The 27189-nt window shown below is 40.8% G+C and overlaps 1 protein-coding gene across 3 annotated transcripts; it reads right to left on the bottom strand.

Moving 5' to 3' along the window:
* Positions 1 to 769: 769 nt before the first annotated feature.
* LOC101466688 (suppressor of tumorigenicity 14 protein homolog) lies at positions 770 to 26419 on the bottom strand. 3 transcript variants are annotated; one of them, XM_024806473.2, is made up of 22 exons: positions 26335 to 26414; positions 23647 to 23872; positions 22200 to 22299; positions 21025 to 21155; positions 20039 to 20109; positions 19077 to 19270; positions 17884 to 17919; positions 17450 to 17678; positions 16797 to 16930; positions 16298 to 16395; positions 16023 to 16123; positions 13991 to 14124; positions 13795 to 13899; positions 13513 to 13620; positions 11928 to 12032; positions 7316 to 7420; positions 5825 to 5941; positions 5554 to 5737; positions 3775 to 4046; positions 3413 to 3549; positions 2353 to 2524; positions 770 to 1582 (listed from the first exon to the last, which is right to left on the bottom strand). In XM_024806473.2, exons 2-21 carry the CDS (start codon positions 23707 to 23709, stop codon positions 2363 to 2365), a joined length of 2586 nt encoding a protein of 861 aa, XP_024662241.2. In that variant the 5' UTR covers positions 23710 to 23872; positions 26335 to 26414; the 3' UTR covers positions 770 to 1582; positions 2353 to 2362. The 3 variants fall into 3 exon arrangements, with proteins under 3 accessions (XP_024662241.2, XP_024662242.2, XP_024662239.2); XM_024806474.2 differs by having other exon boundaries at positions 770 to 2524; positions 23647 to 23723; positions 26335 to 26419; XM_024806471.2 differs by having other exon boundaries at positions 770 to 2524.
* Between the last annotated feature and the right edge of the window lie 770 nt (positions 26420 to 27189).

Genomic DNA, 27189 nt, shown 5'->3' with positions numbered 1-27189 from the left:
GGTCTGTTTGTAAATGGCTGACTCTATACTTCTATATACTATACTACTCCCAGATTCTCCAGAACAGATTTTTCAGTAGCTCATGTTAATATTTCTGAGACACATTTAGAAGCTGCCTTTGAGAATAATGAATCTGAAATGAATGGTAAGTTGTATAGGAAAGACCGAAACAGATTTGAAGGAGCCGTAGCCCCTTATATTAAGTGTCTTGCAAGGGGAGAGTGAAAAGAGGTTTATACCAGCCTTGAGGCCCTGCTGCAGGTACAGTGTAAAGATGCCACCACAAAGGAGCCAAAGACAAGGAGCCTCATCCTCTCTGATTCAGATGAGGAAGCCCTGTATAACTGGGCCCCGAGCTTGTGCAGAGCAGAATCCACCATCAGCTAGACGACTGCCTGCTGCAGTGAGGGTCCAGGTGAGCAGGGACCCACCCACAGCTGTCTGTACTGGCCCGCAAGTATTTGATTAGTCCCACCACTTCTGTCCCATGTGAGTGACTGTTCTCACTTGGAGGTCACATAGTAACAAAAAATGTACTTAAAGTACTTAAAATAACACTTAATTTTTAAGTCTGCCCAGTTTTGTCCAGGGATATTATTTTTGTTTCCCTGTTTTGAATCGGAATGTAGTTTAAATGTTGTTGTTTTTTTCCATAAATTAAAAGAGCTTGAGTTTACAATATTCATGTCCGTGTCTATTATTTGATTCTGCGCCCACTAAAATCCTTTTAAAGTAAATAAAAAACCCTTCTGACAGTTTCAGCTGAAAATAGTTTGACTGGTAAAGATTTTTATTGAAACAGTGTAAACACATTATGATTGATTAAGATGACATGTTTCAAAGACATTCACAATACATCATCTGCAAGTTTGTTGTTGCTTATTTAAGATATTCAATCAACCACTTAATCAGCTTAGCAAGTTAGCAAGCGTAGAACAATAATTAATCAATAAGCAAAATATGAAATCTTTAAGTCGTCACAAGTAATTAAAATCATGATAAATGACAAACTGACCAAACAGCATGATTCAAGTCTTAGTAACAAGAGTGAACATATATTAAACATATTTTAACTTCATTAAAAGGAACAGTGATGGCATCAAACAACACTTTGACATTTTATCTCATGTAAAGAAAACAAACTAAGTACAATACATTTTTTGAGCAAGCTAAAACTATGTTGCTGTTTCATATAATTTTAAAAAATATAATTCTGGAAAACGTTCAGACTTCTGAGATGCAGAATCTCAAAGGCCCAGCAGTACTTCTTGTGCCAGCTGCCTCAGGAGTTTTTATGCAGTAACCCAGTGTGCTCATCTATCACTGTATACTTTAGATCAGCCACCAAGCAGGAAAAAAAAGACTGCAATGCACTGTGATGTCTGCAGAAAAAATAATTTGTGCTGACTCGCTCTCGATTCAAGATTTTTACAAATCCAGTATCAGGAAGCAGGAAATATCACTGCAGAGCCATCACGCCCTCCTCACAGCCTGATCCAGCTCCTCCCTGCTACAGAGCAGTGCACGCCAGGATGGCCGATCGGAGCAGCTGATAGGAGAGGAGGTGGCAGCAGGGACTGAGCTGACATGGCATAAAATAAAACAGAAAGTTCACAAGCATCCATACATACATACCTTACACATACTGTATATATATGAACTAGTTATGCATATTTTAGATTTGCATTTAGGCATATGTATTCGATAAATAATCGAGAATCTCTGCACCATAAATGTGCTATATGTGTTTTTATTGTCTGTGACATTTTGATGTCAGGTTGTCAGTACTGTTGCTGTCAACTGTGTTCTGTACACTGAGAGCAAGGGAATATCTGGAGCCCCCCCCCCACCCACACACACACACTTATGATTGACCAGTATAGAACACTTATTAATCTATAGTCTATCTAAGTTCACTTGCTAATGTAAACCTGTGAACAAATTGTGGTTTCCTGCTTAAAGCAATTTAGTTTCAGGCAGTACATGGTGTATTATGATGATTTAGTTTCATATTGAATAACAAAAAGTTTACTGGATCTATTTATTAAATTCCTGGCTAAACTTGGATCAGGGTTAGGTTAGGTTAAACTTCCAAACTAATGAAAATGCAGAGTATTTACATAGTAAACTTTGAAGTAAATGGCAGAATAAAACATTTCAACTTGGGGTTTTATAATAATGTGTTTTAGTTTTCAATAGATAATTGAAAGGCTGATTTTATTGAGCTCTCTTTTACGTCTTTGTGATTGCTCCTTAGCACTTTTCATGCAAGCAATAAACAAAGCTGGTTCAAAATGTCAACATCTGGTTCGATTTCCAACAAAAATATCCATAATCCGGAGAACTGTTCACCTTCCTGCTGCTACACTCCACTTTTCTCTTTTATCCAGCTGCGGTATTTGGTAACTCGGGTGTAGACACCAGGTCTGAAACTTAGAGCACAGCCTTTGCCCCAGCTCGTCACGCCTGCCAGGAAAAAACGCCCATGGGAGTTGGCGACAGACAGGGGCCCGCCAGAGTCACCCTGAGAGTTAGAAAGAAGAGTCACAGCAGAACTTGACATTCAGCTCACTTAATTTACTGAGAAATATCTCCGACTGAATCCCAACAAGCATCACAATACAAACCATGTGAATTTCTGAAGGCTTTTACACACTAAAAACTGATGTTATTTTGCTGGAAGGATTTGTGGAATTTCTTTTCTTGAACCAGGCTCGATTTTCTGATCCGAATAATCATATCGCTGATTTTGGAAATCAGATGAAGCTGCCAACAAGAGCTCAAACTGCCTTGCAATGTGTACGACAGCTTTACTGCTGTCTTTGCCAAAAAGTGATTTCTGGTGTTTGCAGGAATTTAAGGTCTTATAAATAACTTGTTGACCTAAAATCTGTCAAAAATAGGTCAATCACATCTCTCATGAAGAATATCAATTAGCCAGAAAGTGACTTTTATATATGCTTTAATTATCCAGGTAAAATTAACATTGACATTAAAAATGTATTTTAAGCTTACTTGAAGTGATCAAAAAAGACCTGGATTGATGAGAATATGGGTACAAATAAAAAGAGAAGATATTTGAAGAATATTATGAATATTATGAAGATATTTCAAAAACAGACAATTTCTTTGTTTTATATGTAACCCTGTCATAAATCTTTTTCACGACAGTCTTTTTACTGATATAAGTAAATATATCAGACGTAAAAAAGAAAAACCCACAGACAACCATTGGAAATCACTTTTTGGCACAACACTGGCAACAAAGGAAATTTCTACAAATCAACTACAATAATTTCTACAATCAAATCAGTCGATCTGAGTCGAGTCGAGTCGTGGCCAGTCGATCAGAGTAGGCACTAAAGAAAAGGTGCTAACAACCAGATTGCAAGCATGTGTGAATGGTTTGTACCTGACAGGTATCCACGCCTCCTGAAAGGAATCCGGCACATAACATGTTATCTGTGACCCTGTAATACAGGAGGAGATTACACAACCGACTGCTGAAGATCAGAATTTCCGCCATCTGGAGGACACTCGCTGAGACACCTGAGAGACAACAAGATCAAATCATGTAGAGCTTGTGGATGAATAACAAAAAAAATAGATTCTGTTTGTAAAAGTTTATATTAAACCAAACTACCTCCACAGATCTGCTCCCACTAACTACTCAAATGTTTGTCTTTCTCATTATTTTATTCAAACTCATCACTTCCAGTGTGGAAAGAGCTTTGAGACGGGCAGTGTTTCAGTACTTCTTTATTATCAGCTCACCTCCCTGCAGGGTAGTCCCCCAGCCGGTGATCCAAGCCTCTTGGTCTGAGTGGAAGTAGTAGGTGGAGGAAGGCAGGCAGATGGGTCTGATGTGCTGGGTTAGGCTGACTCTGGTGTCCAGCTCCATCAGAGCGATGTCATTGTCTTCAGTGTATCTGTTGTAGTACCTGTGAGCGATGATCTGCTTCACACCCCTCTTTACTGTCCACTCATTGGTCTGGTTCTGCACATGGAGGCCTAAAAAGGCCTCCCATTGGTCAGCGTGAGAGAGCCTGTATCAATAAAACAGACAAGGCTGTAAACAACTTCTTTAACCTCAAATCTGGAATTGAATTTAAAATAAAATACTGAATTAGATCAATGATTATTAGCCATTCAGTGAAAAGACTAACTGTCAGGGATTCTAACAGCTAGTCCTTTTACTGAATAAACTACCTTTTGCCTGTAATAAGTCACTTTTGTATAATTAGTTTAAATACTCTCCGAACTCTGTTGACACTGTAAAACTGTCAAAGTATGCAAACGTTAAAACAATGTTTTGAACTGTTCCAAACTCAGAGTAAATTTGTTTGTTTGTTTGGTTTTTTACTGTCTTAAAAGTACAGAGTTTGTCTCCTGAATCCAAATTGGGAGTTGGTTCCCACATAAGAGGTGCCTAAAAGGCTCTGACTCCCATTCTACTTTTAAATATCCTGGGAACAAAGGTAAGCCAGGAGTACAAGACTTAGGTACCTGATTGTTCAAGACTTTAGGCAATTGTTGTTCTATTTCCCCGCTATATAAATAAAATGAAATTGAAATGAAAGTTGAATTGACCTTGTGTGTGATTAGAAGGGTTTTAATTTTGATTTTGGATTTAACAGGGAGCCAATAAGGAGAAGCCAGTACAAGAAAGAGATGCTCTCTACTCCCTGTCAGTGCTCTTGCTGCAGCTTTTATGATCAACTGAAGGCTATACAGGAAGTTTTTAGTACCGCCAGATAATAACGACCTACAGTAGTCCAGCCTAGAATTAATAAATGCATAGGCTATTTTTTTTAGCATCACTCTCAGGCAGGATATTTCTAATTGTAGAGCTACTACTGCAAGAAAGCACTCCTACATTTCTGTTTAACATACACATTGAAGTACACATGGTGGTGAAAAATTCCAAGATTCCTCACAGGAAGCCATAGGAATGCCATTTAGAGAAAGTATACAATAATAACTAATAATTCAAAAACATAATGGGGTTCTTAGGATAGAGTTACATAACCTCCACATATTATTTAATATAGTCCACTACTTATTGACAGTGAAAGCCCTTTTCAAGGCCATATTAACAGTGTCTGTCACACATGAATTGTTATAAAAGGATCTGTGACTGGCCTCAGACTACAGACTGAAACCTTACCTGAAATAAATTAAGCTGATCTGTCATTCAAGGTCATCTTCTGAATCTCGTTCAGTGTGTCTAAATGGCAATCATTAAAAAACATTTTTGTTTTTGTGGAAAAAAAAGCATCCAAAGTGAGGCACATTGGATGCTCGGGGTTAAAATTTTGGGTCTGAGATGGAATTTCAGACGACACAACCAAAGAGTGAGAACTGGAATCCCAGGTAGAGAAAACTAGCATTGCACTGGAAGCTGTCTAGAAATTCCAGAGTAGATGACTATGAACGAGAGACTCAGGCAAGGTTTTAAAATTTTAGATGTCTGATCATGGATCCAAGTACAATCAATGATCAAACATCTGAACACTACTAAACACTCAGTACTTCAGATGGAGGAGCTCCTACTTGTAAACTGTAGTGTCTTGGACGCAGTGGGCAGCAGTCAGCAGCCAGCGGTCACTCAGCACAGAGGCTCCACACACGTGTCCTAGCCCCTTGAAGTGGAGGCTCACTTGCCAGGGCCACTCACCCACACTAGCTGACTGACCTCCCACGATACGAGTGCTACTGTACAGATTCGTCCCGCAATCTGAAAGCAAACACAGATCTCAATGTCCAAGTAACTAGAAAAGTCACACTGCAACCATCTGTGGGTGAGTGTGTGTGGTAAACGTACCACAGTTAGCCTCGTCAGAGCCGTCCTCACAGTCCTGCACTCCATCACACTCTGGGTTCAGTTTACTGATGCAGAGTCCATTACTGCAGTGGAAGGTGAACGCTGAGCACACTGAAGCTAAATGAAAGGAGACACACATGATATCAGTCCCTAAGAAAACTCTAATCTAACATGTCTGTGAAGGTTCTCAGTCATCCAGGTCATCGTAGTCTAAGGAGCTTGGAAAGAAAAGTTGCTTGAAGATGTTTCACCTCTCATCTGAGAAGCTTCTTCAGTTCTAAGGGTCAAATGGTGGAGAGTCCCAGATTTAAACCCAGTGGGAGTTTCCCCCAAAGAGGGACAAAGGACCCCCTGATGATCCTGTAGCTAATCACATGAGCCAAGGTGTGAAAACGGGTGTGGGTCACAATCAGCCAGGGTTTCGAGTGAGCTCATTGTGAAACCTGGCCCCACCCTATCATGAGGTCATATGGCCCAGGGTGTGAGTGGGCGTTAAGGGGTCTGGGAAGGGATCTTAAGCTTATGTCTTCTATATTGTGTGATGATTCATGTGCCGAGTTGATTTTTTTTTCTATTCTCAAACTGATCTCCCTGTTGGAGCTCAGTCTGGGGGAGTTCTTTTTTTTCTCCTCGTCTTTCTTCATGTTGTGCATTTTCCATTGTTATAACTCTCTGACCTGTCTTCCCCATGTGATGTTTGTGTAATGTATGTATAGTCGGAAGGAATTCCTGCGCTGAAGACACGCACAACTGTCGTCTACAAACTTTGCCGGGTCCTGATGATTACCCTCGTCAGTGGTCCACAACTTAACAGTGTGTGGCTGAGCTTCAATCGACACTGGATCTTTGAGTGACCTAGTCAGTACAGCCCTGGCTCTGATATGAACCTGTCTTTTGCTCTTGTCTGTGTGAACGCTAAATTGATCATCATATCCTGTTTTATTAGGAACCTGAAAAGGAGTGTGTCACAGGAGAAGAGCATTATTGTAAATATCGAGTGTTGGGTTTTCATCTTTCACACCATGGACCACGAGCACTGTGCGGGAGTCGGGAGTACCATGAAGAAGTCACGTCTTTGGAAACTGTTACATTATTTATAATGAATAGTGAGTAAACAAACTAACTGTCACTAACCACAAAGTCCTGCATTTGGGTCCTGTTCGTGCCCTGAACCTGACATGGGGAGGTAGGTAGGTAATTGGCGGGGTAGGGAGGTGGGCGGGGTGTTGACATGCAGTTGTTGCTTGTGAAATGAACTATCAGTTGTATGTCTGGGACTTTTGTATAAAGAAAAGAAAAAACTGTTCTATAGATAAAGTTGGGGGGGTGGGAAGGATTCTATCAGAATATTTACTTCATCTTCTTTTAAACAGGCTTTGTGTAGCTTTTAGCTCTTCTGAGACCAATTCAAGTTGAGATTTAATCCACATTTTTTGCTAAACCTTCTTTAACTCCTTTTACACAAAGAGATCTTTGATGGTTTGGACTCACTGCAGTTGAGCTCATCACTGTTGTCTCCACAGTCATCCCTGCCGTTACACTGCAGAGTCTTCTTGATGCACCGGTTGTTGCTGCACTTGAACTTTCCCGGACAAGCTGACAAGACAGAAAAAAAATCCCTTCATCTATTTGCCTAGTTCAGAGAATGCTGCAATCCTGTAATTAAACATTTATAAAATAAATAAATAATTCTATTTAAAATGATTTGGGTTCAGGCCTCCTCCTGGCATCTCCACCTCTCTGCTCATGTCATGGTCCAGAGTCTGTGACTCCGTGTTTATGTTTAGTTTATTAGTATTCTGTGGTTTTGGTTACCTTGGGTGTTTGTACTCTTCTGTTTCATGGTTCATGTTCCTATGTTCTGTGTCCCCCAGTCTGTGTTAAGTTGGTGTGTTATGTCATTGCGTGTATGTGTTTCCTGTTTTATTGTGAAGGTCTGCGTCTTATGTGAGTGTTTTCAGTTTGCCTCCCTAGTCTCGTCACGTTAATCACTCCCAGCTGTGTTCCCCACCTGTGTGTAATCTCCCTGTGTTCAATTCAATTCAATTCAATTTTATTTATATAGCGCCAAATCACAACAAAAGTCGCCTCAAGGCGCTTCTCAGTGTTCTCTGAGTGTATTTAAGTTGTGTCTTCTGTCATAGTAGTTGCTGGTTCGTCTGTGTTGTTTCCCCTCGGTCTCCCTGGGTCTCTCCGTATGTATTTCCCCAGACCTCCCTGCATCTTCGTTTCTGGTTTGTTTTGTTAGTTTTACCCAGTTTAGGTTTTCCTGTTTCACCTTCACCCACGCCATTGCTGTTTGTATTTTCTTTTGTTAAATAAATGGTAAATGGTAAATGGCCTGTATTTATATAGCGCTTTACTAGTCCCTAAGGACCCCAAAGCGCTTTACATATCCACACATTCACACACTGGTGATGGCAGCTACATTGTAACCACAGCCACCCTGGGGCGCACTGACAGAGGCGAGGCTGCCGGACACTGGCGCCACCGGGCCCTCTGACCACCACCAGTAGGCAACGGGTGAAGTGTCTTGCCCAAGGACACAACGACCGAAACTGTCCAAGCCGGGGCTCGAACCGGCAACCTTCCGATTACAAGGCGAACTCCCAACTCTTGAGCCACGATCGCCCAAATAAATACTCACCTGCACCAGAGCTGCCACCTTTTGGGTCATTTCTACAACTCCACACGTCTGCCACACCGCGGTCGTGACAGTACGAACCAGCCAGCATGGACCCTGCAGCACTCAATCCGTCCGAGGAGCTCCAGGATGACATCAGCTACAATGTGGAGATCCTCCTCGGGCTGTGGCTGGAGAATCCTCCGTACGAGCTTCGCCGCACTGTTGAAAACCGGCTACAACGGCTCTTTTCCGGCCTGCCATTGCTTCTAAAATCGCTTCCTCTGACCATGCAGGCTTTTCTCCGGCACACACCTCACCTTCTCTCAGCCACTCCTGCCTCGCTGCCCAACTCACCGGATGTGATCTTGCCCGGCCCGTCGGAGCCGTCTGCGGGGAGGAAACGCCGATCGCGCTGCCGGCGCGCCACCCCACAGCCGGACGTTCGGGCTTCTAATTCGCCGGCTGTGGTGAGTGAGGACTCTTTTCCGTTTTCGGACTGTGTGACTGTTCATTCAGGGGCGGTGTTCTGTGCGGCAGATGATATTGTGAACAGCATATCACCTGCTCAGCAGCCACTCTCAGCTCAGTTAGCTGCCCTGCAGCCACTCTCAGTTCTGTCTCCAGTGTCACCAGTGTCACTTTAAGTTCAGTCTCCAGAGCCTCCAGTGTCATCTTCAGTTCAGGCCCCTGCGCCTCCAGTGTCACCTGTAGTTCAGGCTCCAGTATTACCAGTTTCACTCATTCACTCCATGCAGGGAGAAAGTCTAATTTCAACTCAAGGTGCTTTTCATAGTTTAGCCGCCATTGGCACAGTTTGCCGCTCCAGGGCTTCCCCAGAGGCTAGGTCTCAGTCCCCAGCTCATTCTGGACCCCTGAAGTTTAAGCAGCCACCTGAGAACTGCACCATGTCAGCGTTGCCATGGCAGAGCCAGTGCTCAGTGCATTGCTAGTCGCCTTTGTGTCAGCTAGTGGCCTCCATGACTGCTGGCTTAGTGGTGACTTCTGCTGGAGGGTCCGTAGGACCGCTCCGGTCTTCGTCTCCAGTCTCCGCTGGAGGGTCCGAGGGGCCCGTCCGGCCTTCGTCTCCTGTCGTCGCTGGAGGGTCCAAGGGATCCGTCCAGTCTGCAGCGCCTCCGGCTTCCACGCCACCGCCTGCAGCCTCGTCTGGTCCAGCTTCAGAGCCGTCAGCCTCGTCTGGTCCAGCTTCAGAGCCGTCAGCCTCGCCAGCTGCAGCCTCATCATCCGCGCCAGCTGCAGCCTCTGCTTCAGCGTCGCCTGGCCCAGCCTCTGTGTCTTCATCCTCGTCTGGCCCAGCCTCCGTGTCTTCAGCCTCGCCTGGTCCTGCCTCCGTGTCTTCGCCTTCAGCGTCGCCTGGTCCTGCCTCGTTTGGGTCTGCAGCTAACCGGCCACTTTCTAGGCCACTGGCCAGGCGCCATCGCCGTCGTGGGCGGCCCCCAGACCCTCTTCGCCTGAGTGGCCGCCGTTGCCTTCCGCACGGCCGGCCCCCGGTCCGCCATCGCCTGAGTGGCCGCTGTTGCCTTCCGCACGGCCGGCCCCCGGACCAGTGCTGTCGTCGTCACCGTTGCCTTCCACATGGTCGGCCCCCTGAACTGACTCCTGTGCTGGCCGGCACCCTGACATCTTCTGTTTTGGACTCTGTTTTCCTGTGCTCTGGTGTGCTTCTTTTCTTTTGGTTTTGGACTCGTGTTTTGTTTTTCTTTTTGTCTTTTGACCTTCTGGTGCTCCTGTTTTGTTTTTGCCATGAATGAGGAATTCCTAATAAGCATGGGACAAAATCTTGTGCTGTTCAGTGGTAACACTAATTGTCTTCAGAGCAGTACATCAGGACTTTAAATCCCAACCACTAATAGCCTGTATTTATATAGCACTTTTTTACTAGTCCCTAAGGACCCCAAAGCGCTTTACATATCCAGTCATCCACCCATTCACGCACACATTCACACACTGGTGATGGCAGCTACATTGTAGCCACAGCCACCCTGGGGCGCACTGACACAGGCAAGGCTGCCGGACACTGGCGCCACCGGGCCCTCTGACCACCACCAGTCTAAGGTGGTGGTCAGAGGCTAAGGCCCCCAGGCTACATATACCAAAGCTATCCAAAGCCTACTTCAGTATATGAGAAAGAAATATATAAATGAAGCAATGCCCGCTCGGACGTTGCCTATATTAACAAGATCCACATCAGGTGTTGAGGGGCACGGCATGTTAATGAGTGGCCACTGGAACCAGGTTATGGTTCCAGTGGACAAGCTATGAGAAAGGGTATTATCAGAATGCTACTACACCAGTTACCCCTATGAAAGAGATTACATGAGGATTTGGGACCTATGAATTATTTAACGCCACAATTTACACTTACACTCAAACATATAGTTGCTCACTGTTCCAACATCTGTAAGAGTCCATAAGAAGCAACTGCTATTACTTTCTATGAGGTCTTCTACTAGAATATCTGAATACTGCATTACAGACAATCCCCCTCTGGCAGCACCATGTGGAAGGTCCTGTCCATTTGGCTAGGATAAACAAGCACATGGCTCAAAAATGAGCAGTGCCCAGAAAGGAATTGGCTGAAACACCAGAGGGGCAAAACACCATCTGCAGATAGCACATTCACTTCCTTTCAACCTGTGCACTGCCTGGATTGACGAAGAAAGCCTATGAATTAATGTGTCACACATTGGTGGCCACAACTGCCCGTGTGCTTAATGAATAACGCAGGCAGCAGAAACCCAAGAAAGAAGAGGAGCAAGAAAGTGAACCATCGTGAAAGGACGGGCCCCTGCATGGCATGTAGCAACAGCAGAAGAAGTGGCTGAGAAATCTTCCCAACAGCTGGACCTAACGACAGCACAGAGACACTGATCACAGCACAAGAACAAGCTTTAAGCACAAGATCGATAGAGACTGGGGTCTACCACAACAGGGAAGACCCTACGCTAGCAGGCAGGGCATACATGAAATGCCACAACCTAGTGGCTGACAGTTATATTTGTGCCACAAAACCAACCAATCACAGACTTGGATGCAAAAAATTCTGATTGGCTGTTTTGGTCTCCAGTCAGCTCACTAGCCACTGTAGCTAAACCCAGGCAAATATCCCAGAATGCATTTTGTCCAAAGCTCAAACGAGGCAGTTGTGGAGGAACGCAGAGTGGCGGAGTTTGAAATATTACTCTTTCTGGGTCACAACATAAACTGTGTTCATTTCTTCACTCAAAATAAATGTCTGTTCAAAGTGCAACACTTATACAATTTTTTTTTAAATTTTTTATATACGCTCTGAATAGTGGCACAGAAATAACGCCATACTCCACAGATGCTCGACCTATTACAAAGCCATGATTTTGGTTTACTGCGAGTGATTTCTTTTTCTTTTTTTTGTTAGTATCCAAGACACGTCACACACAAAGCACAGTCACAAAGAAAACCCGTGTTTGTGTCTGGACTCACTGCAGTTGATCTCATCGCTCTTATCTCCACAGTCGTTCCAGCCATCACATTGAGAAATCTTGCTGATGCACAGGGTGTTGTTGCACTGGAACCTTCCTGGACAAGCTGATAAGACAAAAACAAAAATCATGTCATCTATTTATGTCATGGTACCAGAATTTTAGACTTCTGCATTCTATTTTTTGCAGGGTTATCTTTAGTTTTCTTCTTAGTTGTTATCAAGGTTTCTGCTTTGGCTCCAGTTGTGATTATGATAGTCTGTCTTTCAGTAACACTGCTTCTCCAGTAAGAACCATGTATTATGAAGTCTTCTTTCTGTGATTTTTCCTTGTTTAATCGCTTCCTTCTTTATTTTGCCAACCCTAGTCACCTGTGTTTAGTGTTCTGTTTTATTTTGTCTTGTTTCCCTGATTAGTTTCAGCTGGGTTCCCTCGTGTTTCCTGGTTTTTCAATGTTTTCAATACTTTCCTTTGTTACCTTTTGGGTTTGGATTGCCTTCAATAAAGAGTTAATTTAATTTAATCCCTGCCTGACAGTCTGCATTTGGGGTCCTCATTCACACACACACACACACACACACACACACACACACACACACACACACACACACACACACACACACACACACACACACACACACACTTTACATCAACCCTGGCTGAATGAAAATACCTGTGCTCTGAAGCTTCAAGTGCCACTGAAAATCCTTCAAAACTGTTTATCAAAATATCAGAAGTCTATGAAAGCTGCTAAATCCGCCTTCTTGTCTGGTCTTATTTTGACCAATTGCCACAAGCCTCGCTCCCTTTGTGAATTTTTTTAAGGTATTTTATTGATAAAATTACAACTTCAAGGGCCCAGCTTTTATCGGTACTCTCACATCAAGTCCCAGTCCTAAATGCTTTGCTGTCTTTCAGCAGTTTGAGCCTGTATCTCTTTCGGATGTAGAGGAAATAATTGATCACTTAACAATCTCCATTCCCCATATGATATTCTTCCTGCCCGTAATTTCAAGGAAGCGCTGAACACTATTGGGCCCTGGATTTTATGTATATTGAATGCCTGACTGTCTTCAGGTTGTGTACCGTCTGCCTTCGAGCATGCTGTTGTACAACCTGTTATTAAGAAGACTAATCTTGATTCTAGTGTTCTTTCAATTTAGAGGCCAATTTCTAAACTTCCCTCTTTGTCAAAAATCCTGGAAAAGTAGTATGTAAACAACTTCTTAGATACCAGTGGTATTAGTGAAAAGTTCCAGTCTGGCTTTAAGACCAACTACTTGATCTAACCTTGATCAAAGAATGTTATTGCACTGCTGAGTCTATTCAGTCTTCTAAATCTCACTTAAAGACTCATTTTTTTACTTTGGCTCTGACTTAGGTTAGTTTGACTATCATTTGGCTGGTTTCTATGTTTTTCTTGTGTTGCTGTTGTTTTGCTGTTGGTAAATGTGTCTATTTTTATTGGCTCCTAACTTGTGAAGCACTTTGATTGCCATTGTTGTTTTTAATTGTGGTATATAAAAATGTTTTGATTTGATTTGATGAAATGAAATATGTAGAAATTAAATTTCTGCTTTACTCACTGCAGTTTTGTTCATCTGTGTTGTCTCCACAATCATCAATCCCATCACACAGCCAAGATTTGGGTTTACAGTGACCATTTTTGCATTGTATCTGAGATGCGTCACATGCTAAGCAGAGAAACAAATTGAACACAACAACAATAAAATGCTACAGACTGAGAGTGATTTACAGTTTTTTTGAGGTCAATTCCAGTTGATATTTAATCTGGATTTTTTTTTGCTAAACCTTCTTTTATTCTTTTTAGACTTCATACAAAGAGATGTTTGATGGTTTGGACTCACTGCAGTTGATCTCATCGCTGTTATCTCCACAGTCGTTCCAGCCATCACACTGAGAAATCTTGCTGATGCACAGGGAGTTGTTGCACTGGAACCTTCCCGGACAAGCTGATAAAACAAAAAGTCCCTTCATCTATTTACCTGGGTTGGAAAATGCTGAAATCCTTTTATGAAAATGTTTTTTAAAAGTCCTCTTTACAGTCAGTTGGGATGAAGGCCTCATACTCAGCAGTGAAACCCTGGTCAACATAGGAGGAGTCCGAGTTAAACGTAATGGTCACCTTGTTGCTTTTGATGGTGATCACTCTGCTGTTTAAGCCATTGCCACACAACCTACAACAAAAAAAGAGATAGACAGACACACACTAATACTTTCAGTACATAATAATGGATTGCATTTATATAGCGCTTTTCAAGGCACCCAAAGCACTTTACAATGCCACTATTCATTCACTCTCACATTCACTCACTGGTGGAGGCAGCTACAGTTGTAGCCACAGCTGCCCTGGGGCAGACTGACAGAAGCGAGGCTGCCATATCGCACCATCGGCCCCTCTGGCCAACACCAGTAGGCAAGTAGGGTAAAGTGTCTTGCCCAGGGACACAACGGCCAGGACAGAGAGCCCAGGGATCGAACCGGCGACTTTCCGGTTACAGATGCGATTCCCAACCCCCTGAGCCACGGTCGCCCATACAGTGTGATTCTGTTGAATAACACAGAACAATACTCGTCCAGCTACAGAGAAGCTTCATGACCAAACAGCCAAATGTATAAACTCAAGTTTGTTCCTGAAATGTAAATTTGAGCCAGAAATCTGAGCTACAGACTCCTCAAATAGATCCAATCAGTCATAAGCTCAGGTACTTAAATCCCCCCACCCCACCCACTCAGTGTGCAATATCACTGATCACACTCCACCTCACAATGCACCTGCTCCTCAGAGGGCATGTATGTGTATGTATATATATGTAAACGTGTATGTGGAAATATGTGTGTGTACATATGTACGCATGCATGTATGTATGTGTGTGTATGCATGTATTTATGGGTGCATCCATGCAGGTGTATGTGTAACTTGTACATATCTTTCTTGTGTACATTTGTCTGTGTTATTGTGTAAATACGTATGCTTTTGTGTACTTCACACACATGGAGAGATGCCAAACTGCCTTTCATTGTTTTTGTAACAATGGCAATAAAAAGCTATTCTATTCTATTCTATTCTATTCTATTCTAGTCTATTCTACATGTTGAACTAGTTGGATGTGAGAGAGTAACTTCTTATTTGTACCAGAAAGAACACCGCTCCAGTAATGTAGCCAAGAAAAAACAAAAGAATATGTGACTTTTTCATGCAAAGCATGACTGCACAACTTACTGATGTGTGGCTCAAAGGTTAGAACTGAGTCTAATTTTACCCCCTTTAGATTGTAGCAGTTGGCTTCACATTAGCATGTATGGGGATGAATTTCAAAATTGTTGATGTAACTTTCAAGTAATTTTTCAAGTGGCCTTGAGCGAAAGCTTTGCAGGCATGAAGAACAATGACCCATGAACCATTCAAGTATAAAAAAGGGATGGGGCAATGTTGTGCCAACACATAACCAACTACAGTAATTCTACATTAATTCTGATTCTGTGGTCATCACCCAGTGTGCCAATGGTCAGCACAAATGCAGTAAGACAATTTTTTTTTGTTTTAAGCATGCTGTCAATTCTAAAATAGGAGTTTTTCTACACCTGGGTCTGTATGATCTTAAATATTAGGAAAATCCTTTATATGGTCACCGTGCGCACACAGCTGTGCCTGTGAGCACACAACCTCCATCCACCTGCTGTTCCAACATTCTGTTTGTGAGCATCAGTTCATTAGTAAAAAGTTGGCTTTTTAGAGAGGAGCTTGTTTCAGACTGCGCTTAGAGGCTACATCAAAAGCCCATTATCAGATACATTATTATTATATGAACAGTGAATCATGCAAAGCTACTCTAGTCCAGTCCAATAACAAAAAATTGAGATGAAAATGAGCAGAATAAATCAAATTTAAGGCAATATTCACAATTTGAGTGATCAAGTCATAAAACTCTTCTGACACATTGACTTGTGGTCTTTATTTGGGACTTGCTGACTCAGAACTCTGCAGTCTTAATTTTGGACTCATGCAATCCCACCACTGATACGGATGATGTACAAAGTCAGTAAAAGGAGGCATAAACTGATGCTTACTTACCTTTCACCGTTGATGTCAACATAATCATGGGGGCAATGCTCACTTTGATTTCCCACAAAGAACTTTTTGAAGTCAACCTTCACAAATTTTTCCTTTGCAACCTGAAAATCAAATACAGCTCAAATGTAATTATTAACTGAGAAAATGTTGTGAAAATGGATGTCAAGGTCATCACAAATCTGATGTAGATGATAGCAACCCCTTATTCATTTTTTTATTCTTAATTTTTTAATTTTTAATTTAAATGAAATTAAAATAGGATCTTGAGGACTTACCTCGATGTTCCACACACATGATGTGCTTGGAGGGTAATTGGAGGGGAAAAATGGTGAAGAGAACAAGCCTTTGTCTTCAGTCATTGTGCCACCACAATCTGAACAACAGATAGTTCATCACTATACTCAGCTTCCATTTATTAAGTTTCTAATATCACAAGAATCAGCAGAAATGTCAGGAGATGGCGTTTACACTGACACAACATAATCCTGCAGGTCAACTGAATTCTATTTCCGTACACATTCAAGTGCATAATCCCAGTTACAGTGACATGTTTTTGCCAGTGAGCTCAAACTTATGGGTTTTTTTTTATTGAATAATTATACATTTCTGAGAATGCATCAGTTTCTTGGAAGACAAAATTACACATTAATCTATGTATATAAGTGCAATATTATTTTCATGAAATTCTTTGAGACCCAGTGAAAACAATTGTTTCTTTTTTTCCTTAAAAAAACATGAAGAAGTGATAACTGTTCACAATGTGTCTGCATTTACTTAGTTTAGTCACAGGAATCTGGAAGTAGCTTGCTTTGAAGCCAGGGAAGTTGTTCTCCTCATTTGTGACCAGCGTCAGTAACATGACGTTTCCAGAGATGAAGGATAATGATTTTTGAGGATGACCACACTGTCTGAGAAAAGAACGGATATATTAACTTTTAAAGAGGAACTTTAAAGAAGCCTGAAAGGCCTGTTTTATTTCTGATAACACAGAGCAGTGATACCACAATCCTGGGGCTGGATGCATGTAAAGATGTGAAAAAGAAAAAAGAAAAAACATCCCAAGCATTTATAAAGGAAGAATGTGTCATACAAATACACAGCTCTCCCATATAGCTCAGACCAGATCTACACAGTTTGGTTTTTAAGTTAGGCAGGAATTAAGGTAGCTTACCAAACTAAAACATCTATCTACATTATTACAAACTTAGCGTTCAAAAACTTCTTTGCAAACAAATCCAACAATAAAAAGAACGAGTGTACCGGTACCTTTCTGCCTTTTCCCATACACATAGCTTTAGCTGTGAATTTGCAAAAATTCATGCATCCACCCCTGAAGTATATCTGCCCATCACTGTAATAAGCTAAAATCTCAAACACACAGAGGTAGATGACAGTTTAAATTCTGGGAGAGGGATTATTTGTCTCACTCTGTCAGAGCACGTTTCTCTATGGGAGCCAGCGAATCATAGGCTTTGATGAAGTCGTGCTGACAGTCGTCCTCCAAGATCAGACTGTGGAAGTCGAGCCTAACTCGGTGGCCCGGGTCCGCACGAAGCCTCCACTGCAAGTTGAGATTTGCAGGATAAAGATAATAGGGAAACCCTGGAGAATGAACAAATCCAGGGTTTCTGACGTGGATGTCGAAGAACGTCCTCTCTGAAAATACATTGAAAAAAGTTCTTGTTTGACCCACACCAGCACTCCCATGAATGCATCACTTTTTTTCCCCAACAGGATATGAAGATACAAGCTTTTATATTTTGTAACCTATTTACCTCCATAAACAGACTTCTTTACATTTTAATTTTAATAAAGTTATATACTTTACTACACAAATGCTTGCAGGTAAACCAGTTCTCACCAGTTAATGGGGTCCTGGCCAAGCGTTGATCTATAGCTGTGAACACAAAAATACATTTATTAGGACACCACATATCAGTTCTTCACTACTAACTCAAATTTCATGATGCTGAAAATGTTCAGATAAATACTGGTGGAATTTTCTTTTTTAATCATGTATGATTTTATTTTGCTGTAATGTAATTATTTATTATTCAAGGTCACTCTGGTTAGCATTTGTTCAGTTAAACACATCAAAACTCACATAACTATGACAATAATGATATCTTGTTGTATCACACACTTCTTTAACAGTCTCATAAAGTCCCAAATAGTGTACTTTTTGCATTTTCAGATAAAAGCACTTTTGTGAGCTTTTTTGCCACATCAGCTGTCGAGCATGACACCTGAAACTTTTTTGCAATAGTAGCGGCACACACTGAGGCTACGTCCACACTAATTGTTTTCTCTCCGTTTTGGCCTCCCGTCCACACTGAGACGGTGTTTTCACTGATGGAAAACACTCTCAAAAAACGCATGTTTTCAAATCTATCCGGGCTGGTGTGGACGTAGCCTGAGTCCCCATTGCCTTATCAGATACAGTGCAGCAGTCTAGCAGCCACTAGAGCAAATCCAGTGTTTCAAAGACTTCAAAGTTTCTCACCACTGGGAGACAACAGTGATACAGAAGTAGATATGTTATTCTAAGTGGTCTCCAGCAAACATCAGTGTTGCATGTACCACACACTATAAGCCATTTTCAGCAGTCGTGCAACCACTTAGGAATCCCTGTTATATTCTGAATCATTTAAATCAACTAAAATCCCGCTGTGAGGGAAGTGGATACCAGAAGATCTCAGATATATGTTAACTTAATATTTTTTAATAAAAGTAAATATGGTGCTTTGAGTTCAAAGGCTCATATATTAACCTAACTTAGATCATTCCTGCACTTTTCAGAACTTTTGAGATGGTTGAAGAAATGTGTCCTCTTATGGACTATGTGCATCTTCCTGTCTCATGCTGCCATCTGTTAGTCACTGCCGAGTCATATACCTGTTGGAAGTCTGAACTACTTCCTTGGCCAGAACGACCGCTTGACCAGAAAGCAACATTTACTCCAGGAACTCATTTACAATGGCAATTGATTGGGTAACAAACCACAAACAAACCTGTAAAAGAGTGTAAATTGCATGGATCTATGAGCTGTCAAACCTTGTGAGATGATGCTGCTGATGTTCAGGGTGTCACTGGGTTTCAGCAGCCCTTGTCCCTGTTGGCTCCATTCACTTTCTGCTGGAGGCTCCAGAGATTCAATGGCTTCATCCACAGTGGTTTGCTGAGGGACGGGGACATCAAACTTCGACTCATAATACACCACAATGCTGTCGTCACCGCTGTCACCCTCACTGCTCCACAAGACACAGAAAGGATTTATACAGACTTTATGTGCCCCACTGAACAAGAGAGTTCAGTATTTTAGGTACAAACCAACCCACCATATTAAAACCAACCATTGAATACTCTACAGATGTATAGAGTTAGCAAGTTTTGCACATAGTCCAAAAAAATTGAATCAATAATCAGGTTCAGACCTCCTGTGACATAAAAATCAGCACAGAAAAGGGCTACAGCTCAGCGTTTAACATCATAATCCCAGACATCCTCAAAACCAAACTGGCCATATTTATAAAACCTAATTTATGTATTCAAAATATTAATATGTGCATTGCTGGTAAATATGGACCCAATTTTGAATACCCCTTCTTTTTTCATACCTCCCAGTCTTACACATGTGGTTTTAGTGTCAGGGTCACAAGGTTATGTTTAGGCTGAGGTTTATGATTAGGCATTCATTTCTGATGGTTAAGGTAAGCGGCTAAGGAAAGCATTGTGTCAAAGACAGGTCCCCCCTAGGATAGCAACACCTGATATGCGCATGCGCGTGCGTGTGCGCATGGCTGGGCATGGCTGCCTTCTGACCACCCCGGGAGGCCATTGCATCTTGATCCATGTCACAGTTGCACCGACTCTAATGAACTGACTGTTGATTCAGCACCTTAACATCTTCAACTAGATAAGCTGATCACAGTGAACAAATGACAAACACACAACATTTAACAGTCAGCATGACACCATGGCCCCTGACAGGCAGTCAAGTTTCTATTTCACAGTACCTGAAGGCCTGGACGGTGTTGCAGTTGAAGTATTTGGCCAGCATTGAGTTTTTGAAGTAAATCAGTTTCAGCTGAAAGAGAAAAAAGTCACACATCATTGCAGCGACTTCCTTTAATTGCCTCAACAAAGACAGAAACACACAACAGAGGAAGCCACAGGTTTGTGATAACATCAAGATTACAATACAGATTCATAGCAAGCAGTCATTTAGCAAAATGAACCATGTTGTAACTGAATCATTAAGCAGTTAACCCTGCAATTTAATCAGGTCTCATTGTGTGGATATATGCATGAACTGCTTTAATTCTTTGTGGCACAGATTAAACAACAAGATCTTGATCCATCTCGACAGGATGGCATCACACAGTCGCTGGAGATTTGTCACATGCACAGTGACATGTGAGACTGTGCATGTGACAAAGACCAGTTGAGACCAGTTGACTACTGTGAAGTCAATGTCATGTTCAAGAAACCAGTGACATGGTGCAGCCACGAGAAGTTGAGTATCATCATCGAGCCCAAAGAGGCCCAAAGTGTACCAACAAAATATTCCCTACACCACTACACCACCACTACCAGGATGAACTGTTGACACAAAGCAGGATAGGGCCATGGTTTCCTGCAAATACTGACCCTACCATACAAATGTAGCAGAAGTCAAGACGCTTAAAACTGGGCAATGGAAAAAAAAATTCATAACATAGAAAAAAGTCTTAGTTTAAAAATGTGAGATGTTTTCTGTCTTCTATTGTGAATAAAATATTGGTTTATGAAATGTACAAATCATTATAGTCCTATATTGTACAGTTCTTTTGATGTTACTGAACAGCCACAGTTTCCTGTTCCCAGCCGACAGGAGACGTACCCAAAGTGGATTCAGAGATGCTGTTCTGCAAACCTTGGTTGTAACCAGTGGTTAAAGTGATACATGCGATACAGCATACATGGAGAACACCCATCATGCTGTGAGTCTGTTAGGTCTCACCTGTTGGCTGACTTGAGCGGCCAGCTGAGTAAACTCTGAGCTGCTGGGATCTTCATGCTCTGGCAGGAATCGCTGGTTGCTGATTCCCATGGAGCCGATGTAAATTCTCTGCACCGTGTCATCGTTGTGTACTGATGACACATACGGATGTTTCAATATTGAATATATAATTACCAAAATTTTCAAACAACTGTTTGCATAGAAAAAGCCATAACTAGCTGTGAAAGTCCAATTCAGAAAAGTCACCTGGTGTTATACCAATTACTCCAAACCAAGTTTCCGTTTATTTTTATATTATATTATATTATATTATATTATATTATATTATATTATATTATATTATATTATATTATATTATCAAATAAAGAAGCTGATGTGTTATCAAAACAAGTGTCTGCATGTTTTCACTTCATGGATGAAGCAGGATGAACAGGTGAAAGAAGTAAACTTTTTCAGTACTTGGGGAAAACAAAAAAAGCAATATTATAAAATTAACTAAAAAAATATATAAAGTTCCTTATAGTTTGTGGCTGTGACTCAGCAGGTTGAGCAGGTCATTTGCTAATGACTTAAATGTTTGGTGCTTTGATTCCTGGCTGCTACTGTCTACATACCAAAATATCTTTGGGCAACACACTGAACCCTGGGTTGCTGTTCATCAGGGTGTGAATGTTAGACAGAAAGCACTTAGAAGCAAAAACGCGCTCATATAAATGTGTGTGTGAAATAGAAATGGTGTATCTCAGTGCACAAAGTAGTAGTATTAGTAGAAAAGCAATTTAACTGTCCACTACATTTCTGTAATCCTACTAAATCAAAGTTCAGACTCTCAGATTGAAGACCCAGTTGGAATTTTGGCAGTACAATCACTAAATCTGCAAAAAAAAAACATCACTTAACCCTAATCCTTGTAACTGTAAAAAATAGAAGCAACAACTCCCATCATTCTGAAAAGAAAGTTCATGTGCTCTGTTAGCCCAACCATGACTGTGGCATTGACAGAATGTCCTCTTGACAGCACAGTAGGACTGATATAGATTGTATAAATGGTGAATGCAGAGGTCTCCAACTCATAAAGAATTGCTGGGTCTTTGAAGGATACCTGCTGTTACTCCACTGAGCTGAACGAACTGCACACCTTTACAAATGAGTAAAGTTTAATAAAGTCTACTTACGATTAAGCGTCACCAAAGCCAGAAAGGATACTATCAGCAGACCGACTCCTATCGACAACCTCTTCTTGGACAGACTGCAGTTTGTGCAACGGTCACCATACTGCAGACAGGAGACTGTTGTTAGAGTTTGCTCAAGATGCAGATTTGGTCACTTAAAGAATCAAACAATATATTATAAGGAAGACAACGACATTGATCAAGAAACATCTTAGGACTGGAGTCAGCACAAATTGACTCAGTCAGTAACAAAGTCCTGCAAGGATGCATTAAAAGAAACACACAAACAAGGATTCTCTATGACAAACATTTAAGCTATGGAAAATATGAACTATAAGAGGAAGCTTTTGGCTGCTGGCAATGAGACAAGGGCAGAGAAACTGAATTGTAATCAACACTTAAGGAACGTTTTATTTTATATATTTTTGTCAAGTCAGAAGTAAAAATATTGAAGAGGAGAAGGTGGAGTGCTAAGTTACTGGGAAACACTAGATTAGTTAAGGTTTGCTAGCACCTGCATCCATAAAGTGTACAGCTGAATTACACACATACAGACAGCTGCTCATTGTTGTTAATACATTTCAACATGTCTCGGTCCTGGGTGGGTGACCCAGTGCTTTGAGTTTCTTGTGTCTCTGAGTTTTTGTATTAGGATCTTAGTTCTTTGTTGCCCCAGTTTATTCTTTAGTGTCTTAGTTTGGCTTTCTTGTATTCTCTTTAGTTTTCTGAGTATTTAGCCGCCCTCTGTGTCTCCCTGTTATTGTTCTCTGTGTTTCTTAGTTGCTCTGTCTCCCCTAGTCAAGTCTGCGTCTGTGTTACATTTCCTGTTTTACTTTGAAGGTCTGTGTCCTACGTGAATGTATTGAGTTTCGCTTCCCTTGGGTCTCGTTATGTCCGATTTCTCCCAGTTCAGTGACTTCAGTTAGCAGCTGTAGCTACAGCCACACTCCCAGCTTCAAGCCTTAAGAGTATCCAAACCAACAAGTGGTCTAAAAATGGTTAGGGTTATTTTTATGAAATAAAACCAGTTACTGCGACTCATGTCCACCATCTGGATTAGTCACTGTTTTCATTAATGCTATTTTTAGGCAGCCTTCTGATGACAGCCTGAGAAATTACCCCAACTTCTCGCTATAAGTGGGCGGTTTCTCAAAAGGCAGAAATTCAACCGTTTCCTTCTCTTTTTTTTTTTTTTTACTTTTTGTGATTAGCGTTAGGGTGGAATAAAATGATTAATGAGATTCTGTCTCTTCTAAAGAGAAAACAGTGGTGAGAGAAAGACTACAAGACTGTGTGCACAGATTATTTAGCGGTGCACAGAATTTGGAACCATTAACAACATATTAATATAAAACAAGAACATCTCTGTTTTTTAATCTAAGCTGAAACCAACAAACCTGTTCCTGATGTGACATAATGGGCAGGTTAACATTACAGATACTGGACTCACCTGTCTGGTACTTAAACTCTCCTGTGAACCCAGTAAATCCACAGTGTCAGTGTCCCAACTCATGGTTCCCAGGGGGCCTTAAAAAAAGATTCAGTGTGGTTTATTGTCCTCTTTATTTTTTTTAATTTTTCTTTATTTAAAGATCAGCAGGTCTCTCTCTCCCTCTCTGGGTAGAAACCGATGGGTTTGTGTTGGTTCTTATTCGAAGCTCAGTTCTGGAAAAAGACTGAGTACAGAGATGAAAGATGAGATTGGTGGCCTGTTCTTTAAACCGTATTCAGATTCTGATATATGTATGAATCATCCTAATTTTAATCACATCAAATTATTAAGACAGAAAAGTCTTGAGTTTTTGAGATATTAATCTGAACATTAATATCTCAAAAACTCTCTAAAAAGATCACATTTTCACCGCTCGTCCTTTTCTAAATAAATCTGTTTAATTTGGGACAGTTGCACTAAAAAAGTCTGAGTACCAGATGGTTGATACATAAGTCAGACCCATGTTTGGGCAAAAGACAACAAGTACCATTTTTTTTTAAGTGGTTTTATAGAAAACAGTACAGCAGCAACAGTTTTCTCCTTTTTGTACAAAGTTTGTCTTTCATGCACTTTGACACTTTAGTTTGGTTTTTGTTTTTACATGTTGCTATGATGTAGTAAAGAACAATCACAGGGACTTCATGAGTTTCAAAAAGTGTTATTTGCAAATAAATAAATATTTGTCATTGGTGCCGCGACCAAAACCTCTGACTGACGCTCACACTCATTTCTGCTGATGCCCCGCCCCCACAGGATGTGTGTGGTCTGTTCAAAAAGAACTAAAAGAAAACATATCAATTTAAAAACATTTTTCTAAGAATGCTGACATGACCATATATATATATTTTCTAAATGTCATCACTATTTTACCTCACACCATAATCCTTTCTAAACCAGAGCGCATCATGGAAACTCATATCTGATTGTTAGCAGAGATTTTGCACTTGAGAAAAAAGATGATAAACAACAAAATGATTCTGGAAACTAACAGAAGATGAATTTCATTAAAAATTAAAACAACAATAATGCATATTAATCCAAATATAAGAGATAAATGTAGTAATGCTGTGAGATCATATTTGTATTTGAGAAGAACTCGTTTAACTGAAGATCTGATTTTTTCTTCTTTTGAAAGCTTTAAATATCCTACTTGTCCGTTGCTTCTGTCAGTGTGGGAGCAGCAGCACAGAGTCTTTAATGTTGTGTTTGAATGCAACTTCAGCAAAAGTGACTTAAACAACCACAGTAGATTTATGTGTCAGAATAACTTAACAATTTAGTTTATTTTACCGTCTGTGGGAAAATAGAACTTTTGGCTCAGCTAATTTAAGTATCCCAATATGTCACAATGATACACCAGTATTCACAAAAGGCAGCAGGGCTGAGCACACCGCAGCAATTTTTCACCACCTCTTTTAAAGTTAAAAAAATTTTTTTCCTTCAATTCAGCCGGCGGGACAAAAAATAAACGACATAATAATATTGAGTGCGCAGCTGCAACTCAGCTGCTAAGTTGTACCTGCTCCCCCTGCACACCTTCTTCTCTTCAAACGTTTAAAAATACTGGCGACCACCAGTGATACCCTGCAGCCTCCTACTAGATACACCTATGATATCAACTAGTTATCGAATTCACTAGATTTTCAGAAACCTTGAGCTGAAAACCAGGAGCCAGGACGGCAAATACACACAGTCCTACCGCTCACAGACAACTGCCTCAGAGCATGAACACTTCTACTTAAGTAATGAACACTTTTGCCACCTTTGACTATCAAACAACATAACAGACATGAAGGTTAAATAATAATAAATATTGTTTTAAAGGAAAATGAAAAGTGGATTCATTATATAAAAATGTAAAACCATTACATCAGTGAAACACTGTTCTCACTGCTATATCACTAGAAAAGAATTAATTCAAGTTGAATTGACACTTGAAGACAAAACCTGTTTATTGCAGACTAATCTGTTCATTCAAAGCTGTGCGTGTGTGTGTGTGTGCGTGTGTGTGTGTGTGTTTTGATGTGGTTTAATCTCAGTTAGTTTAACTTCAGTTAGCATAAAGAGATTCTGATTTGTTCATTTTCTGATGATTTAGTTATGTTATGCTTGCAGATCCACATTTACCGTACTTACATTTATATAGTAATGCGTAGTTTCACTGACCAGTTACATCCTTGCAGCACTTTATTCTAAATTTCAAAAAGTTGATCTATATCACATCCTGTGAGGTGACAGTGCTAACTACTGTAGCACATCTTGTGCCTCAAGACACAATGTACAAGACACAAGACACAATGTACTTTTGCGCTATACGTGATCACAGCTTACTATTGAGATTCCTCCATGATCGGCAAAAAGCAGCAGGAACCCTTGAACCTGGGAATCTGGATTAAGGTGGTGGGAACATTTCTTGGGACATGGGCAAGGTTCTCCTTGAATTCAAAAATTAATTTAACTTAATTCAATTCACCACTGATCCATGAAACTTTGCACAGACATGGCATATTTGACCAGGACAGTATATAATAATTAATATTGCTCCTTAATGCTGAACAACAGATGTAATCATGTTAAACGCCAGATTATTCAACTGCATGTACAAAAACGATTAGAATAGTTTGTATGAAGACAGAAAACACTCACCTTTGACTTCTTTTTCAGCTCAGAGGTGTTTACGTGGTTTTCAGCTGCACACGCAGTCGGTTGTTTTAGCAAACTTCAGCAGATGTTTAAAACTGTCCACATTTGACATTTGAACCAACAGGAAACTAAGTATTTATTTAGGGAGTGACTAACGTTGAAACCAGTTCTCACCACCCACCAGTAGCTGCCAGTGTTAAAAGAACCCACAAAAAAACAAGTGAATGTGAAACTACTTTAGTAAAGCAATATTCAGCTACAGTTTTCTGTAGTAGGGGAGACCGGGGGTAGTTGTAACATGGGTCAGTTGTAACACTTCCAATTTCTCCAATCAGGGCTAAGTTTCAAATGATGTGACTCATCCTGTGCATGCCCAATTCAGTTCTGCTATCACATGTGAAAAATCAGCACATTTCGTCAAACACAGACAATTTAACATGAAAAAAAGTAATTTGTATGCCAAAAAGTAAGTTTTTCTACTTTATTTCAATTTGTAATAGCATTATCTGCTTTGCAGTTAAACTCATCAAACTTAAATTATGTTATTTGTATGTCTATGGGGATATATTCTGTGTAAGTCTTTAGTGCTAATGTTTTAGCCGTTGGCTGTAATGTTAGCTAGTTCATGGCTATAGGAGTCTGGGTCAGTTGTAACAGCAACAGTCTGGGTTAGTTGTAACAATAATGCAGATGTTACAACTTACCACACTATTACTTTAACTTATATTAAACAAGTTTGTGAACGACATCAGCAGAGAGAGGTTCACTGGTCGCATTTGTATATGTGGTTAATGCCATTGGCAACACAATTCCTCCACTGTTTGTGTTCCCACACACACATTATGCAGACCACTGTGT

The sequence above is a fragment of the Maylandia zebra genome, linkage group LG20, assembly GCF_041146795.1.
Source record: "Maylandia zebra isolate NMK-2024a linkage group LG20, Mzebra_GT3a, whole genome shotgun sequence".
NCBI classification, from domain to species: domain Eukaryota; kingdom Metazoa; phylum Chordata; class Actinopteri; order Cichliformes; family Cichlidae; genus Maylandia; species Maylandia zebra.
The sequence above is the reverse complement of the archived record's forward strand: the minus strand, read 5'-3'. Positions and strand labels throughout refer to the sequence as shown.